Below are 16,590 nucleotides of genomic sequence, written 5' to 3'. Positions count from 1 at the left end.
CCAATGAATTACCCAGCAATCCATGCACGCGGTGGGTTCATAAGTTCAGTCGTCCCGGCCCGTTTCGGTGGTACGGAGTGGCAAGCCCAACGAAACACGTCGCCAAAACACACTACAGAGTCGCACATTTCGATGTTCAGTGTCGAAGTACGTTTCGCAATAACACGACCAGCTCCATGTTCGGAGTAATCGGCGTGTATATAGTTATTGCTACGATAGCTCGCCATCAGCAAAGTTGTTCAATGTTCATACCCGGAAGTGTGTGTACCAATATTGCAGTTGGGTGTATCAGAGGCTTTAAACAACTTGTCTTGCCGTGCAGTGATTTATCCTTTTTACATTAATGTACTTGACGTTATAAGGTAACGCTACTAAACTCTCAAGCTGCAATCAAGAACTGTGAAACATATGATCATTGAAGCTGGTTGATTGTGTCCCGGATCAGGAACTACTTGCAAAACTTTTTTGATATTCAGTTCGCATTGCAGTTGCTTCAGTACTTATCTCGATGAAATTATGTAGTTGTAATAGCCTACCAAGAACTGATCAATAACAGCTCCTAAGTTTGACTTTGAATGTGATATACGCAAAAGTGAACAAAAGTGGATTTCAAACGTTTTTCTGGGAATTATGGCGGCTGCCAATATGGAAGGAGGAAGAAGTATTATCAAGAAAGCCTACATGATCAAAAGATCGGTCAACAAAAAAAGGATGGGTCCTTCAAATTACAAGGGCCGCGTCTTTCTGTTGACAAGGGATGCACTGAGCTATCATGATGGCGATTTGGACGTAAGTTAAGCATTTTCTGTTAACTAAAAGTTTATTTCACAACTGCATAAAATTACTTGGCAATAAGGTAACGGATAGATAAATACATTGATATACATGTATTAATATTGCACACATACATACATACTTAATAAGTACATATAGAGAGATATAAGCATACATACACATGATATATATACACATATAGGTTCATAGTCTCTTCATCCCAAACCATTAAGCTAGCATACCACTTTGTCAAATGGGTAAGCCTAATTCAAGCGCCATGAGCCATGTGCGGCGTGCCGTGAGCCACCTGCCGCGAGCCAAAGTTCACGATGCACGATTAGCATGTTAAGCTAGAAATAGGTGCATTTTCACTCTAATTCATTTGTCGATTCATCTTCACTGTTAAATCACATTTGATAGACGCCTGGTATGTGCATGAAGTGGTGACCTGCGATATTTGTGTTCTCGAATTCAACATGTGCTGGCCGGTAAGGGACTAGAAAAAAAATTATAGCGAGGGAGGGTGAATTTTTCAAAATGATGCTGGGAAAAGTGACTCTCCCCAATTGTTATGCCGTCCCTGTATGTGCTACGGTATTGTCAACATCAATAATATTATATTTGACAAATATTTACTAATTCATAATGTGATGCCTCATCCCACCAAATATAAATGCTGTTGCACCAATATACTGGCAAATAAGTTAAATTCAGGTCAAAGGTCATCCTGGCACATAATTTTTTTGCTGAAATCATTCCTTCCATGATGGCTGTCCAGCAAAAATCAGTCCTTTAGCCATATTGGCGAGCCGTGAATTAGACATGTGCATAATTAATAAGATACAGGATGTTGCACCATTGGTTGACTCATGTCCATAAATGTCAATGGTGTAGAACTTGTAGTTACTGATTTATCGGAATATTTGTTAAATCGAGGTCAAATGTCATCCTGGTCGCTTGACATTTTAGCAGAAATCTTAGTTAACATAATCATCTCCGTCCACTAAACTTCAGACTTCTACCTCTGTTAGCTAGCCTATAATTTATATAGATGTGCATAATTAGTGAGGTACAAGATGATTTGAGGGTCTGAGGTCGGTGTCCCATACCAGTCACAGTTCGATAGACACCAGCCGTCTTTGACTCTTACATAGGATTAGCCACAGCTTAGTTGCAGAGTGGGAGATAGGGCAGGTCAAAGGTCATAAATTCTCAAAAATAGTATTGTAATAATCTTCTTAATATTATCATGGCTTAAGACACAGATATTTGAAATATAGCAACCTTACCATATGGTAGATACAAATTAATGTACAGAATTTTGATTGATCAATTTTTAATGTTACAATTTATGCGCAGTGTGATTTTGACAAATACTGGCCCTCCCTCCCTATAATTTCTCTCAAGTCCCTTTCTGCATATGCCCCTTGATGTAGAATTCATAACACACATTCACAGGTCACCGGTTCATGCATTTAGATGGCATGAGTGTTGAAGCTCGAATGTTGATTTATCCATGAAAATGAATCCATCAAATAAATTGGAGTGAAAATGCACCTATTTCTAGCTTAACATGCTAATCGTGCATTGTGAACTTTGGCTCGTGGCACGTGGCTCGTGGTTCATGGCTCGTGGAGCTTGAATTAGTCTTAACCCTTGTCAAATACCTTTTCTTCCCCGACCACTTACTTTCTTCCAGTGCATGTTTGTCTCAAAGTGCTTACATTTCATTTCAAACCATTTCACATAAACATAAGCTTGTCCTAAAGTCTACTGCAAAGATAAATTGGCAGTTTATTATGACAGTTTGATGAAACCTGAAACCATTAAATGATTCCAACAAGTCATGCTGTGGGTTACTTTGCTTTGCGGTGTATATAATGTATCCATGTGGTAAAACAACAGTTTCTCATGATGTGGTCAGGTTTGATATCAGAAGACCAAAACTTTCTTGACAAATATTGTAATAGTAGCTGTTTAACCCTTTTCCTGCCGAGCGTACTTGTCCGTTATCCTGCCAAGTCAGTAGAAAACGGCCCCATAATATGTGCCTGCAAAAAATTGGCTCTCCTGCACGGTATTTTTAAACAGTAAGATCAAATATCGCTGCGTGGCGGCAATTTTGTTACGATTTTCTCATGTGTGCAGCCATAACTCAGACATATTTCCACCAGTATCATTCAAAGTTGTCATTGACATATTTCATACATATGCTCGTCAATTTGTTTCACGTCATGTAGCAGTATCATGTCAATTATTGAAGTTTCATAATTAGGCTGATATGTCAAGAAATACTGCATCAAATTTCATGAAACTTTGTTCAGATGTTAGGCTCACATTGCTTTAATATTGAAAAAGACATTTATCAGTGTCATTTTCATTAATTTGTAATTGAATATGTAATGAACTTTCCTAATTATAGTGATATATCCACAAATACAACGTCAAATTTGATGAAACTTGATACAGGTGTTGATCTCATAGTGTTGTAAATACTGCATCCAACTTTATGAAATATGGTACCGGTGATTATCTGTTAGTGTTAGGATAGTATGCAAATATGTTTTGCAACATCCCGTTGATTAATTCCTAGTTGACTCATTTAATGAACTTTAGGATGGTGGCCTACATTGATTTTATATTTTCATCACCATGGAACTCATTCTTGGCCATTGAGCACCCATCTTTATCAAAGTATTTTTATCACAGACCTAATTAATGAAGAGGACTCTATCCTCTCTGAGGACTTGTAATCAAAGTACCCATTAACAAGTGGGGACTGTGTCATCAACGATGACTTGTAGATATCTGCCTTCAACACACCTGCCTACCAACACATCTACATACCAACAAAGCTCTACCTTACAACACTATATATACGCTACTAGTAACTAACACACCTCTGTATACAAACACACGTTTACCTACCAACACTCTTAACTACCAACATACCTTCACCTACCAACCCACACTAACCTATTTACACACTGGAAGCACTGCCATTTAATTGTACTAGATTTGAAGAATGTAGAAGGTATCCAAACTTCAAGTTTAGACAGTGGATTACTCAACTAAGATTGGGAGAATTGCTGTTTACTTGGCAAACTAGTTTTATTTGCTCACGTGTTGACACACGTGAGCATATGTCGCAGCGATGTCTGTCTGTCTGTCTGTCTGTCTGTCTGTCTGTCTGTCTGTCTGTGAGTCTGTCTGTCTGTGGGCTCAATATCTCAAAAACGGCTCATCAGATCAGAATCAAATCTGGTACATAGATTCAGTTTGCAAATGGTAAGAACTGATTAGTTTTTGGTGGGTGATGCTTGCTTACTTTTTGCTCATTTGCATAATTAATGATTTTAGAAAAAACGGATATACATTGAGAACGATTGCACGCAATTTGATGAGATTTGCTACAAATGTTGATCACATCAAGATATATCAGCTATGAAAGTTATTAAAGGGCTGATGTGAAAGATAATTACTAATTTGCATATTTAGTGAAATTTCCTAATTAGGCATATATATCTGAATTTACTCAATCAAAATTGACGAAACTTGGTATGCATATTGAGGATTCTATGATTTAACATTATTGAAAGTCATTAAGAATTTGTACTTCATCCAAATCCTAATTTGCATATTTAATGACCTTTTGAAAGTAAGGATATATATTTGAATTTACAAGACCAAAATTGATGAAACTTGCTATGTACATTAAAGATACTATGATAGAACATTATTAAATGTCATTAAGGATTTTTACTTCAGCCAATGCCTAATTTGCATATTTTATGAACTTTCCTAATTAGGGGTATTTATCTGATTTGACGAGACCAAAGTTGACGAAACTGGCTATGTACCGGTACATTAAAGATACTATGATAGAACATTATTGAAAGTCATTAAGCATTTTACTTCATCCAGCTCCTAATTTGAATATTTAATGAATTTTTGAAATTAGGGATATATATTTGAATTTACATGACCAAAATTGATGAAACTTTCTATGTACATTAAAGATACTATTATGTAGGCTAACATTATTGAAAGGCGTTAAGCATTTTTGCTTCAGCCAATTCCTAATTTGTGTATTTAATGAACTTTCCTAATTAGGGATATATACTTGGGATTATTTGATCAAAGTTGGCATAACATGCTATGTATATTGATGATTATACCAGGTTATACCAATATTGGAAGTCATTTCACACTTAAGTTTTCATGTCTGCTAATTAATAGTTTGCATATGTAATGAGCTTGGAATATATAGTGTGAAGGACTTGACCAAAGGCAATTACACTTGCTATATAAAGTGGTGATACAATGACAGCAGTCAAAGAAATTAATTATTTCTATTTCAGCTAATTGCGTATTTGAATACTTAATGACCTATAGAGTTTAATCTGTGGTGAATATTGTTCATTATGTTGATCATAATACTTTCAATGAAGTTGCAAACATGTGTCAAAGGATCAAATTTACACATAACTGCAATATACAATGAAACACGTGAGCATTTACAGTTCATATCTGGTGTATTATCTTGTCATATCTCTCAAAAGAGATGTATGCACCCTCCTTGTTGCAACTACCGTACATCCATGGTTGACCTAATTTCAGGCCCAAGGAATACACAGTTTAAGCAAATCTAGGCCATTTATTATGTCTACTCAGTACAGACACATGGTTTGCTTTGTTTGCCAGCTTTAAGGAAAGATGAAATAGCCAAGGAAAGCCATACATTTAGCCAAGAACGTTAACATCAAAAAACACTCTATGCAAATTCTACAAAGATGAGATGACTTCTGAAAAATAACGATCTTGATGTGTATGGAAAAAGTGGTGGTTTTCGCAAATTATGTTAATTGCAAACCCGGCACAGGGAAGAGGGAGGTTGGGTCAGAGTCATACCCCGGTACATATATGTGAGCCAAACTGTCAGTCTTTTAAAGCCCTTGGATGGCCTAAAACTCCTGACCAATTAAGTAATTCTATAGTTGTCAGCATTAGAATACTGTTATTATTAATCATTTTGTTGAATTTCTGTAGTGTCTTAATTTGTAGATGCCTTCCTAGTGTCAGTGTGTTTGGTTGGCCACATACCACAAGTACGGTATATCAAGAATTGTAGATGTCCTTTTAGTTTTGGTGTTGTAATCATGGTTGGCCACAAGTACCGGTATATCAAGAACTGAATATGTTTTCTTTGTTTCAATATTATGATTATGGTTGGATAGACCGCAATTATATTAAGAACTATAGATGTCTTCAAGTTTCAATATTATAATCATTGTTGGTGATAGACCACAAGTAGATATATAGAATATATTGTTGAGTTGCAAGGGATGTGAAAATGTATCAAAGCTGACCTTGGTAATGATTTGATCACACAATGCAAAGAAATGAAAAGTGCACTGACAACTAGTATGTTGATTCTTTCCATGTTGACTTTATTAGAAGCATAATTAAGTATAAATATAACAAGTTATGCATGCATCAGTATTTATCAGTAATCAAAATAGTGAAGTGGAGTCTTGATCTAATTTATTTTTCATATTTTTCCATTGACAGAAATGGGGCAAAGAAAAGGGAAGAATAAGTTTGAAGGAAATACGAGCAGTTGAAGCAGTAGATGATGATGCTTTCTATGATATGAAGCCTTCATCAAAAGGTTATCCCTTCCAGGTAGCTATGAAAGGTTTTTATGGGCAATATGTATTATGTGTGCATCTTATATCATACATGCTTGTTAGTCCCAACAGACATCGTCGGACATGCGTCCGTACATTCACGCAGATATCTCAGAGATGCCTGGAAAGATTTCAAATAAACCTTGGTACAAGGATTATTTCATATGTCATACCACAGTCCCTCTATCCACCGGTCTGGAAACGCCTATTGTAAAAGGTGTTAATCACCTAGACCGCACAGCCAAAGCGCAACACGGTCACGTGATACCAGTGAGTCGCTTGGTTTTGACCTCTGTGTCAAGGCAGACGTTTGTCCTGTCGAATCTTCACTGTTTTTGGCACTATAAAGTGTTCTCTGCATCTATCTTCGACACCAAGACAGAAATGACCATATCCTGAAACCGGTGTGTGTTTTTCGTGATCCTTCTCCCATCGTAAATGATGATAGTGTGCGATAATTTCTGGGGTTGATCGCTTCGAGTGTGTTGACAAAGCACAGGCAACGGCTGGAATCACACCGGAAAATTTGTCGTCCCTTTCTCTTGCAATGCTAGAAGTCAGTGCCTCCAAATATGATCTAAATATGTTTTCTGTGTAATATTCTGTGAAATCATGTCTGTTAACTGAGCAGAATGGGAACGACAACTGCAGAAATGGACGTAGATTTTATTCGCATATTTTCCCATGTAGCGTCAATATGGCGAACTCTCGTACGTACGCTCGCGCTCAAGCACAGTAAATGCCTTTTACAAAATGCTATATGTCAACACAATAACAAGTTTGGTAATGAACTACTCAGCTGTCGATGTTAATATTCGGCTGATTTTGCCTGTCTTCTTGATTTCAGGCAACAGTCCATGACACTTGCGAACAGTGCGTCGCCATTTGTTTTTTCGATCTTGATCATAATGCAACCATAGTGTGTCATCCCTTTCAAACTTTATCTAGAGGGGCAACGTTACCCGTTTAATGAAAAAATAAATTGTTTAGTGTTTCTAAAGGGAACAAGTTGTAATGTTTTGTGATATTCTGAAAATAACAACCCACAAACGTCATGTTTTTGAACGAACACATTTCGGCTGTCATAGGATCGTGGGGTAGCGACATTGATATAACATCCAGTTGAACATCGTCGGTATCCTTTGTTTAAGGTGTGAATCGTGTGTTTGTTCATATCACGGAGTGTCACAAAGAAACCAGCCACGTTTCCAGACCGGTGGATAGAGGGACTGTGGTCATACATATAGGCACGTCGATTTGTTTTGTGATGCCATCCAATATGGCCGCCATGCAGCCATTTTGTCACGATTTTCCATGAACGGAGCCATAACTCAGGCACATCTCAACTAATATTATTCTAAGTTGGTACAAGGACATTGATCTATGTCATACATACCGGTTTGCACGTCAATTTAATGGCGGCCATTTTGTGACAATTTTTAATGTCCTTAGCCATAAATCAGGCACATCGTTGGTACAAGGATATTGACCTATGTCATAAAGATGCATGTAAATTGGTGTCACAATCCGATCAAAATGGCTGCCTGGTGGCCATTTTGTTATGATTTTTTCATGTCCGGAGCCATAACTCAGGCACGTCTCAACTGATTTTATTCAAAGTTGATACAAGGACATTGACCTATGTCATAAATATGCACGTCAATTTGTTTTATGATATGATCCAATATGGCTGCTTCGTGGCCATTTTGTTACAATTTTTTCATGTCCAGAGCCATAACTCAGGCACATCTCAACCAATTGTGTTCAAAGTTGGTACAAGGACATTGACCTATTGTCATACATATGCACCTGGATTTGTTTCATCATGTGATTCAGTATGGCCTCCTGGCCGCCATTTTGTTACGTTTTTTTCATGTCCAGAGCCATAACTCAGGCAAGTCTCAACTGATTTTAGTCAAAGTTGGCAGGACACTGATTTTTTATGTCATACATATGTAGGTCAATTGGTTTTACTATATGATCCAATATGGCCACCAGGCGGCCATTTTATTACGATTTTTTCATGTAGAGAGCCATAACTCAGGCATGTTTCAAACGATTTTACTAGTATTCAAAGTTGGTACAAGGACATTGAACAATGTCATAGATTTGCACGTCAATTTGTTTTGTGATACGATCCAATATGGCCGCCAGGCGGCCATTTTGTTACGATGTTTTCATGTATAGAGCCATAACTCAGGCATATCTCAACCGATTTCATTCAAACTTGGTCCAAGGACATTGACCAATGTCATATATATGCATGTCGATTTATTTTGTTATACGATCAAATATGGCCGCCAGGTGGACATTTTATAACAATTTTTTTCATGTACAGCACCATAACTCAGACATGTTTCAACCGATTTTATTCAAAGTTGGTACAAGGACATTGACCAATGTCATAGATATGCATGCCAATTTGTTTTGTGATATGATCCAATATGGCTGCTGTGCGGCCATTTTGTTATGGTTTTTTTCGTGTACAGAGCATATCTCAACTGATTTTATTCAAAGTTGGTACAAGGACATTGACCTATGTCATACATATGCACATTGATTTGTTTTGTGATATGATCCAATATGGCTGCCGTGTGGCCATTTTTTTACGATTTTCCATGTCCTAAACCATAACTCAGACATGTATCGAGCAAATTTATTCAAAGTTGGTACAAGGACATTGACTTATAGTATACATATGTACGGCGATTTGTTTCTCGATATGGTCCGATATGGCCACATGGTAGCAATTTTGTTATGGTCTCTTTCATGTCGAGAGCCATAACTCTGGCAAGTCTCAACTGATTTTATTCAAAGTTGGTACATGGACATTGACTTATGTCATACATATACGTGTCGATTTTTGAAACAGTAAGATCAAATATTGCTGTGTGGCGGCGATTTTGTTACAATTTTCTCATGTGTTGAGCCATAACTCAGACATATTTGCATCAGTATCATTCAAAGTTGGTACAAGGACATTGACCTATTTCATACATGCTCGTCAATTTGTTTCACGTCATGTAGCAGTATCATGTCAATTATTGAAGTTTCGTAATTAGGCTGTTATGTCAAGAAATACTGCATCAAATTTCATGAAACTTTGTACAGATGTTAAGCTCACATTGCTTTAACAGTGAAAAAGACATTTATCAGTGTCATTTTAATTAATTTGTAATTGCATATGTAATGACCTTTCCTAATTAGAGTGATATATCCACAAATACAATGTCAAATTTGATGAAACTTGATACAGATATTGATATCATAGTGTTGTAAATACTGCATTAAACTTTATGAAATATGGTACTGGTGATAATCTATTAGTGTTAGGATAGTATGAAAAAATGTTTTGCAACATCCTGTCAACTAATTGCCAGTTGACTCATTTAATGACTCTATCCTTTCTAAGGACCTGTAATCAAAGTACCCATTAACAAGTGGGGACTGTGTCATCAACGATGACTTGTTTATGTATGTTATGTATGCATATCTGCATTTATGTATTTATGTACCCGGTATGTATGTATGTATGTATGTATGTATCTGTATGTATGTATGTATGTATGTATCTGTATTTAAGTATGTATTTATGTATGTATGTATGTATACATGTATGTATACATGTATGTATGTATGTATGTATGTATCTGTATTTAAGTATGTATTTCTGTATGTATGTATGTATGTATGCATGTATGTATGTATGTATGTATGTTTATCCCCCGCAAAACTTTAATAAAAGCATCGCATGTCTAGCCTTGATCAGTATTTGAGTGAAGATGAGTCATGAGTTGTGGATATGATTTTGTTCAAATTAACATAATAATGCAAAAAGTATGCAAATTACGTTAGAAAATGCAAATTTTTGATGTTGTAAGGATGCCGTAATTGAATTTTGTTGAAATTATTATTACTTCAAAAATCTCATGTAAAGCTGCGTGTCATATAACTTTGAAATTTGAATTTATAAGGTTCCTATGTATAACGTAGCTCATTCAAATTTGTTCAAACAGTATAAATTTTGGAGCAAATTGCAAGGTGGGGTATCATAGTGTGTGTAACCCTTGTCAAAAAGCTGTGACCTATTGTAAACCATTTTCAAGCAAATGGCAGACCCTTTTTAAGACCAACAGGTTCATTTAATTGTTTAAGATGTTACAAATATTATTTGATAAAGTACAGATATGATTTCACCATGCTTCGAGATTCTAGAGTCTATGTACGTTTATGTCATTTTTCTATTGACCTGTTGTACCCTATTTGTAAATAAATCTTTACATGATGTCAAAGTCACCAGGGAGTTAGGTTTCAAAGGGTTGAGGAAGTTGTTATGTGACCAATGGTAGATCGCCTACCATAGGTGATGTACTTTAAAATCAATGTAATATTGCCATAAAGTAGTAGTTTTTCAGCAGTTTCGTGTATGCTACATTGGTTGGTGATGACAACATAAATTTTGCAGAGACCAGTTGCCAATCCACTGGTCTAACAGACCAGTGAACACTAATGCATTGAAGTGCAGGGCTGCTGAACCATCATATATAGATTTTGTCACCATTAAATCAAATTTGTTCTAAAATGTGAGATCATTCATTGTTTACATTGACTTCTTCTCTCCCGTGTGATTTATGATTTGATAAATTTAGATGCATATACTATTGTGTCATTTATGTATGTCTTAAAAGTTAGTTGATATTGTGTCTGACATATCAACAACTTTGCATGTATTGATCAGAGTCATATTTTGATTTATCAGTCAGTGTCACTTATTTTGATGTAATTTCTCTTGCAGATTTGTTGGGAGGAGTATACACTGTATATTTTTTCACAAAGTATGGATGAGAGAAATGATTGGGTTGCAACCTTACAGGACAGTAAGTAGTCATTTTTAGCTCACGTTGCTGTACCAATGTGAGGTTATCATATAAGCTGAAGTTGATGGCATCTGTCTTTCTGTCTGTCTGTATGTCTGTCTGTCTGTATGGTATGTATGTATGTATGTTTGTCTGTATGTCTGTATGTATGTCTGTATGTATGTATGTATGTATGTACACAGGGGCTCATAAGTGGCTATTTAAGTCAATATTACGGAGTTTTTCTTTCTTTTTAAATGTTACAAATAAACCACAGCTAAAGAGCACAACAGTTGTGTAGCTGTCTTTTGTGTAGCTTGTATTGGCATGTATAGTGCGCCCTCAATGGGGAATGTGATCATTTGTAAATACGACCTTTAGTTCCGTGACCTCTAGCCAATTCCTCTGGCTATGCTTACTGGCCATGCGTACAGACGTCGCTGTGTTTACTGTACTAATATTTCCCAAGGGAGGCAGATCCGGCCATATCCGCAGTATGAGTGTTATGGTGAATCTCCGAAAACATGAAATCTTGGTAATTTTTTTTGACGGACACGGCCATTGTTTTGGCACACCGATCTGACATTGTCATTCAAGTCTAAAAATGAACCTTCGTGAATGTAGAATGTGAAGAAAATTGGACGCTGTCAGCAACATGTCCGAAGCGACCCATGTGCGCCGTGAAGTACATGTGTGGGCAACTTGATTATACTGTATAATGAGGACGTAATCTGGTGAGTGACGGCTCGTTCAAGAGTGGTGGGGCGTGCCTTATGCAAGAAATAAACAGGAAATAAACATATTTACAAACACGATGTATTGCACATGGCCCGTACGCGACACAGCCGGCAGATCACCTCAGTGGTACAGCAACAGGTAAGTTTGTATGCCTATTTTGTTCCCATTTTATCGCTGGGAGGTTAAAAAGCCAGTCGAGATTGCGTTATCACCTAACACCAGTACTTCTCAAACTCTGTTTAAAACAGCAGCAACAGTCAAACACTAGGAAAAGTGCACGGGATTTGATTGAGTCGTGTTGCCCGTTGTGTATGCATAGTATATGCATGGAGGTAGTCCGCTACTACCTCCATGGTACATTATTAACTGAACGGTTTACCCAGTTACAGTCCTTCCACATACTGTGACCCATTCAACCTCTTATCCAATAATGCATATATATGCAGGGCTCAAAGTTAATATTTTCAGCTAGGAGCAATTTGCTCCTAAGTCCAAAATTTTAGGAGCAAACCCAAAAAACCTAGGAGCATTTTTGAAACTGTTCAAACAATGTGGTACATATCAAATAAAGGTGAACAGTTGCCATTCATTATTTATCTCGTAGTACTTTTTTTCTAAATCTGCGTTCATACATACAATTTGGTAACAGTAACAGTAGTTCAAGTCCGTTTCTTTGTCGTGCCGAAACCAATCTCAAATTCTCGACTTGTCACATATTTTGCAAGGGATTTTTTAGCTCCCATATAATATGCATATGTATATATGCAAATGGGAGGTATTCGTATAAGGTGGAAAAATGTCGTCTGTATGTATGTATGTATGTATGTATGTATGTCCGTCCACATCAAAAACTCCTAAACCGTAGCACCTACTGTCTTAGTATTTGGTGTACAGGTGCACCTAGGGGTTGAGATGTGAATTTGTTCAAATGAACATGTCAGTGCCAAAAATATGCAAATGAGGGGAAAAAAGGAAAAATCCTGCAAATGGCTAAAACTCAGTAAGCAGTGGTCAGATTTGGTTGAAACTTGGTATGCAGATTTCTTTAGGTATTCTAAAGTATGTGTGCAAAAATTGTGATGAAATTTGCATGTTTGTATTTTTAGGGTATTTTTTCAGTTTTTAGTCAAAAAATCTTGTTCTCTGAAATCGCTCGTCTGATTGCTATGAAACTTCATATTCATGTTCCTCAGAATGACCCCAGTCATGCTTGTGCAAATTGTATTGATATTGTCATATTTGAAATTTTGGGGCAATTTTCCCAATTTTTGATAAATTTTTTTTTTTATCCAAAAACTACTGATTTGATAGCTTTGATATTTGGCATACAGGTATCTAAGATTAATCCCAATATAATGTATTGAAGGTATGTTGAAACTGGCATTTTTAGCTCCCATTTGCCATACATATATGGCAATTGGGAGGTTATATGGTTGAAAAAAGTCTGTATGTGAGATGTCTGTCTGTATGTATGTATGTATGTATGTATGTATGGATGTCTGTCCGTCCAACGCAAAAACTCCGAAACTGCTGCACGTGTAAAGCTGATTTTTGGTGTAGTGATGCCATATGTGGTCTAGATGTGCCGTTGTTAAAATGAACTTGTTAGTTTTATGGATATGCAAATGAGGTAGAAAAAAGGGCGAAAATGGTCAAAAATCAATAACTCAGGAACTACTCTTCTGATCGTTGTCATATTTGTTGTTTTAGGTACCTTGGGCCCCACTCATTCAAACATATAGATTTGGTGTCGATATTGGCTGCTTTCTATTTTTAATGAATTTTTTTCTCTATTTTTTGCCATATCAGTAAAAAATTGTTTCCTCTGAAACCAATGGTCTGTTCGCTTTAAAATTTGGTTTGCAGCTTTCTTGTGATGACCCAAAGTAAGATTCATCGAAATTATGGCAAAATTTGCATATTTGTATTTTTGGGCAATTTTTGCCATTTTTGGTCCAAATTGAAACTGTGTATGCCATTACTTTCTAATTGGGTGTGCAGGTTCCTAGGAGTGACCTGAAGATGACTCGGTGAACTAAAGGCCAAATTTGCAAATTTGTGGTACTTTTTGCCATGCTTTCAAATTTGGTACACAGGTGAAATGTAGGTCATTCATTTAAAGTCAAGTACTGCCTGTGTGAATGAGCAGATTATGATTGTGCTGTTCCAGGCTGAGGTGTTATTTATAGGAATGATGCAATGTTAGACGGTAATTGATACTCAACTGAATTTGACTTACATTGTATGTAACTCTTGTACTGTATAAACCTTATCAATTCACCCAGAAAAAAATAATTAATATAATCTTAAATAATTGAATTAATTAGGAAATCAACAAAGCCAAAATAATTTTAGTGTAGAATTATTAGAAAGTTCAACATTTTTGACAGTTTATAGTGAAAGGTTTACCATTTTTGATGATTAAAACATGTAAAGGCAACTTTCCTGAATCCAGACTTTGACATATTCTGTACCGTAATGTATTGTTCTCTGTATGTTATCTAAAAGAAATTGCTCATAATAGTTTGTCATGATAGGTTGGCCAAATAAAGAGAGATAGAGACAGCTCCTATTTCCAGTTGTGATCAACTTGATAAGGATTAAATAAAATTACATTTTGAGGTAAAAAATAGAGTGGTCAATTAAAAGAGTGGTCAAAGTGATAGGGTTTTTATGGTAAAGCTGGGCTATAATATTACTCATGTTCTATTTAGAGCAATTATGCAATCTGTGTAAACAGTGCAATGAAAGAGTTACATGATTCCTTATAATGTTTTTGATGACCTTGAACTTCTTAAGTTGAAAACATTTGTCTCTTCAGTGTGCTTTCTCTGAGTACGTACAGTCTCAACTTATTCAACAGAACTTACTTGCAATGTTAATTTGAGAGTTAAAATGTGCTTGGTTAATAGGATGAAAATACTGATAAAGTTAACAAGCTGAAATTCTTTATAACCTGACAGATATTCTGGGTTTTTTTGACATATATTGACAAGCAAGGCATGTTTACTTTAATTAGAATGTAATTAACTCTTGTTTATATTATTATAAGCAGTAGTACCAGGTATCAAGTTGAACAAGCTGATATTGATAGGTTGGGCGGCTGTTGAAGGTTAAAAGCTGTAAAAATAAATGTATGTATGTATGCATGTCTATCTGTTGTCTGTCTGTCTGTATGTATGTATGTATGTATGTATGCATGCATGCATGCATGCATGTATGCATGTATGTAATATGTATGTCCATACACATTAAAAACTCCTAAACCGCAGCACCTAGGCTCTTTATAGTGATTTTAGTTACATTTCTTCAAATTGTGGTGAAATGTTGAAAGTTGTATTTTTAGGGCGATTTTCCCATTTTTGGTCAAAAAATCTTATTTTCTGAAAGTGCTCATCCCATTGCCTTGAAAACTTGTATGTATTATCCCAGGGTTTGCCTTTGTCAGATTCGTTCAAATTGTGGTGAGATTTTCATATTTGTATTGTTGGGGCAATTTTTCCCATTTTTTGTCAAAAAAATCATTTTCTCCCAAAGTATTTGTTGGATTGCTTTAAAACATGGTAGTCTTGATCCTAGGGTTGTTTTCTGTCAGATATGTAAAAGTCATTATGACATGGAGCATTTCATATTGCTGGGGTATAAGATTAATTTGGACTTACAATGGAATTTCCTTAGTAATCAACCTGTAGGAATGCAATGTCATGTGTGTACTGGTACTTAGTATTTCTGTAAAATGGGAGCACAGTGTCATTGACACTATTTTTTATTTTTGGGGCAATTTTTGCCTTTTTTGGTGAAAAATTTTTTCCCCTAAAACTTGTGATCTGGTAGCTTTTATATCTAGTGTACGGTTCCTAGGGTTTATGTTAATTTGATATATTTAAAATTAGGATGAAATCTGCAATTTTGTATTTTGGGGGGGCAATTTTTCTCATTTTTGGTCAAAAAATTTGTTTCTCAAAATTTACCAGTCTGATTGCTTTGATATTTAGTAAACAGGTTCTTACGGTTTTTGTTAATAAAGATATATTGAAATTAAGTTGAAATCCGGAATTTGAATTTTTGGGGCAACTTTGCGAAACTGTCAGTTTTACTGGGATATCTTTCATTTTGTATTTTTAAGATTTTTTTTGGTAATTTATACCTACTGGAACTAAGAGTATATAATGTGGTGATTTAGTAAGCATTTGATATGGTAAACTGTATTTGGTGTTGAAATGCAGTGAAAAAATCCTGGCAGTTTTTGAAAAATTCCAAACAACTGCCAATAAAAATTTCAGCCAGAGAAGGTTTGACAAAAAGAAAAGGTTGGAGAGTGGGGAAAAAAGAATGTACAATGGATCGGATAAAAAGATACCGTAATGTACCTCATCGATCTTCCAGACACCGTCCCTTATCAAATGGTCCACCCCAATGTAATTTTGTGCGCAATTAACCATGCAGTGTCAAGTTAGGTAAGGATTTGAAAGGGATGGTCAAGTTCACCATTTCTTAACTTTATCTCTTGTGTCATCATCCTTGTGTAATTG

General features: G+C 36.0%; 1 protein-coding gene across 1 annotated transcript in view; it reads left to right on the top strand.

The window, feature by feature from the left end:
- Nucleotides 1-22: 22 nt before the first annotated feature.
- The window catches only part of LOC139130654 (tyrosine-protein kinase Tec-like), a 64,049-nt gene continuing 47,481 nt past the window's right edge, over nt 23-16,590 (top strand). The window contains exons 1-3 of the mRNA XM_070696398.1: nt 23-789; nt 6,346-6,459; nt 11,260-11,341. Coding sequence (XP_070552499.1) covers nt 631-789; nt 6,346-6,459; nt 11,260-11,341 — 355 coding nt within the window. The 5' untranslated portion in view covers nt 23-630. The remainder of the gene's footprint in view (nt 790-6,345; nt 6,460-11,259; nt 11,342-16,590) is intronic.

Source organism: Ptychodera flava, chromosome 4, assembly GCF_041260155.1.
Source record: "Ptychodera flava strain L36383 chromosome 4, AS_Pfla_20210202, whole genome shotgun sequence".
Classification (NCBI taxonomy): Eukaryota; Metazoa; Hemichordata; class Enteropneusta; family Ptychoderidae; genus Ptychodera; species Ptychodera flava.
Note: the sequence above shows the minus strand (reverse complement) of the source record. Positions and strands in the feature narration are given on the sequence as shown.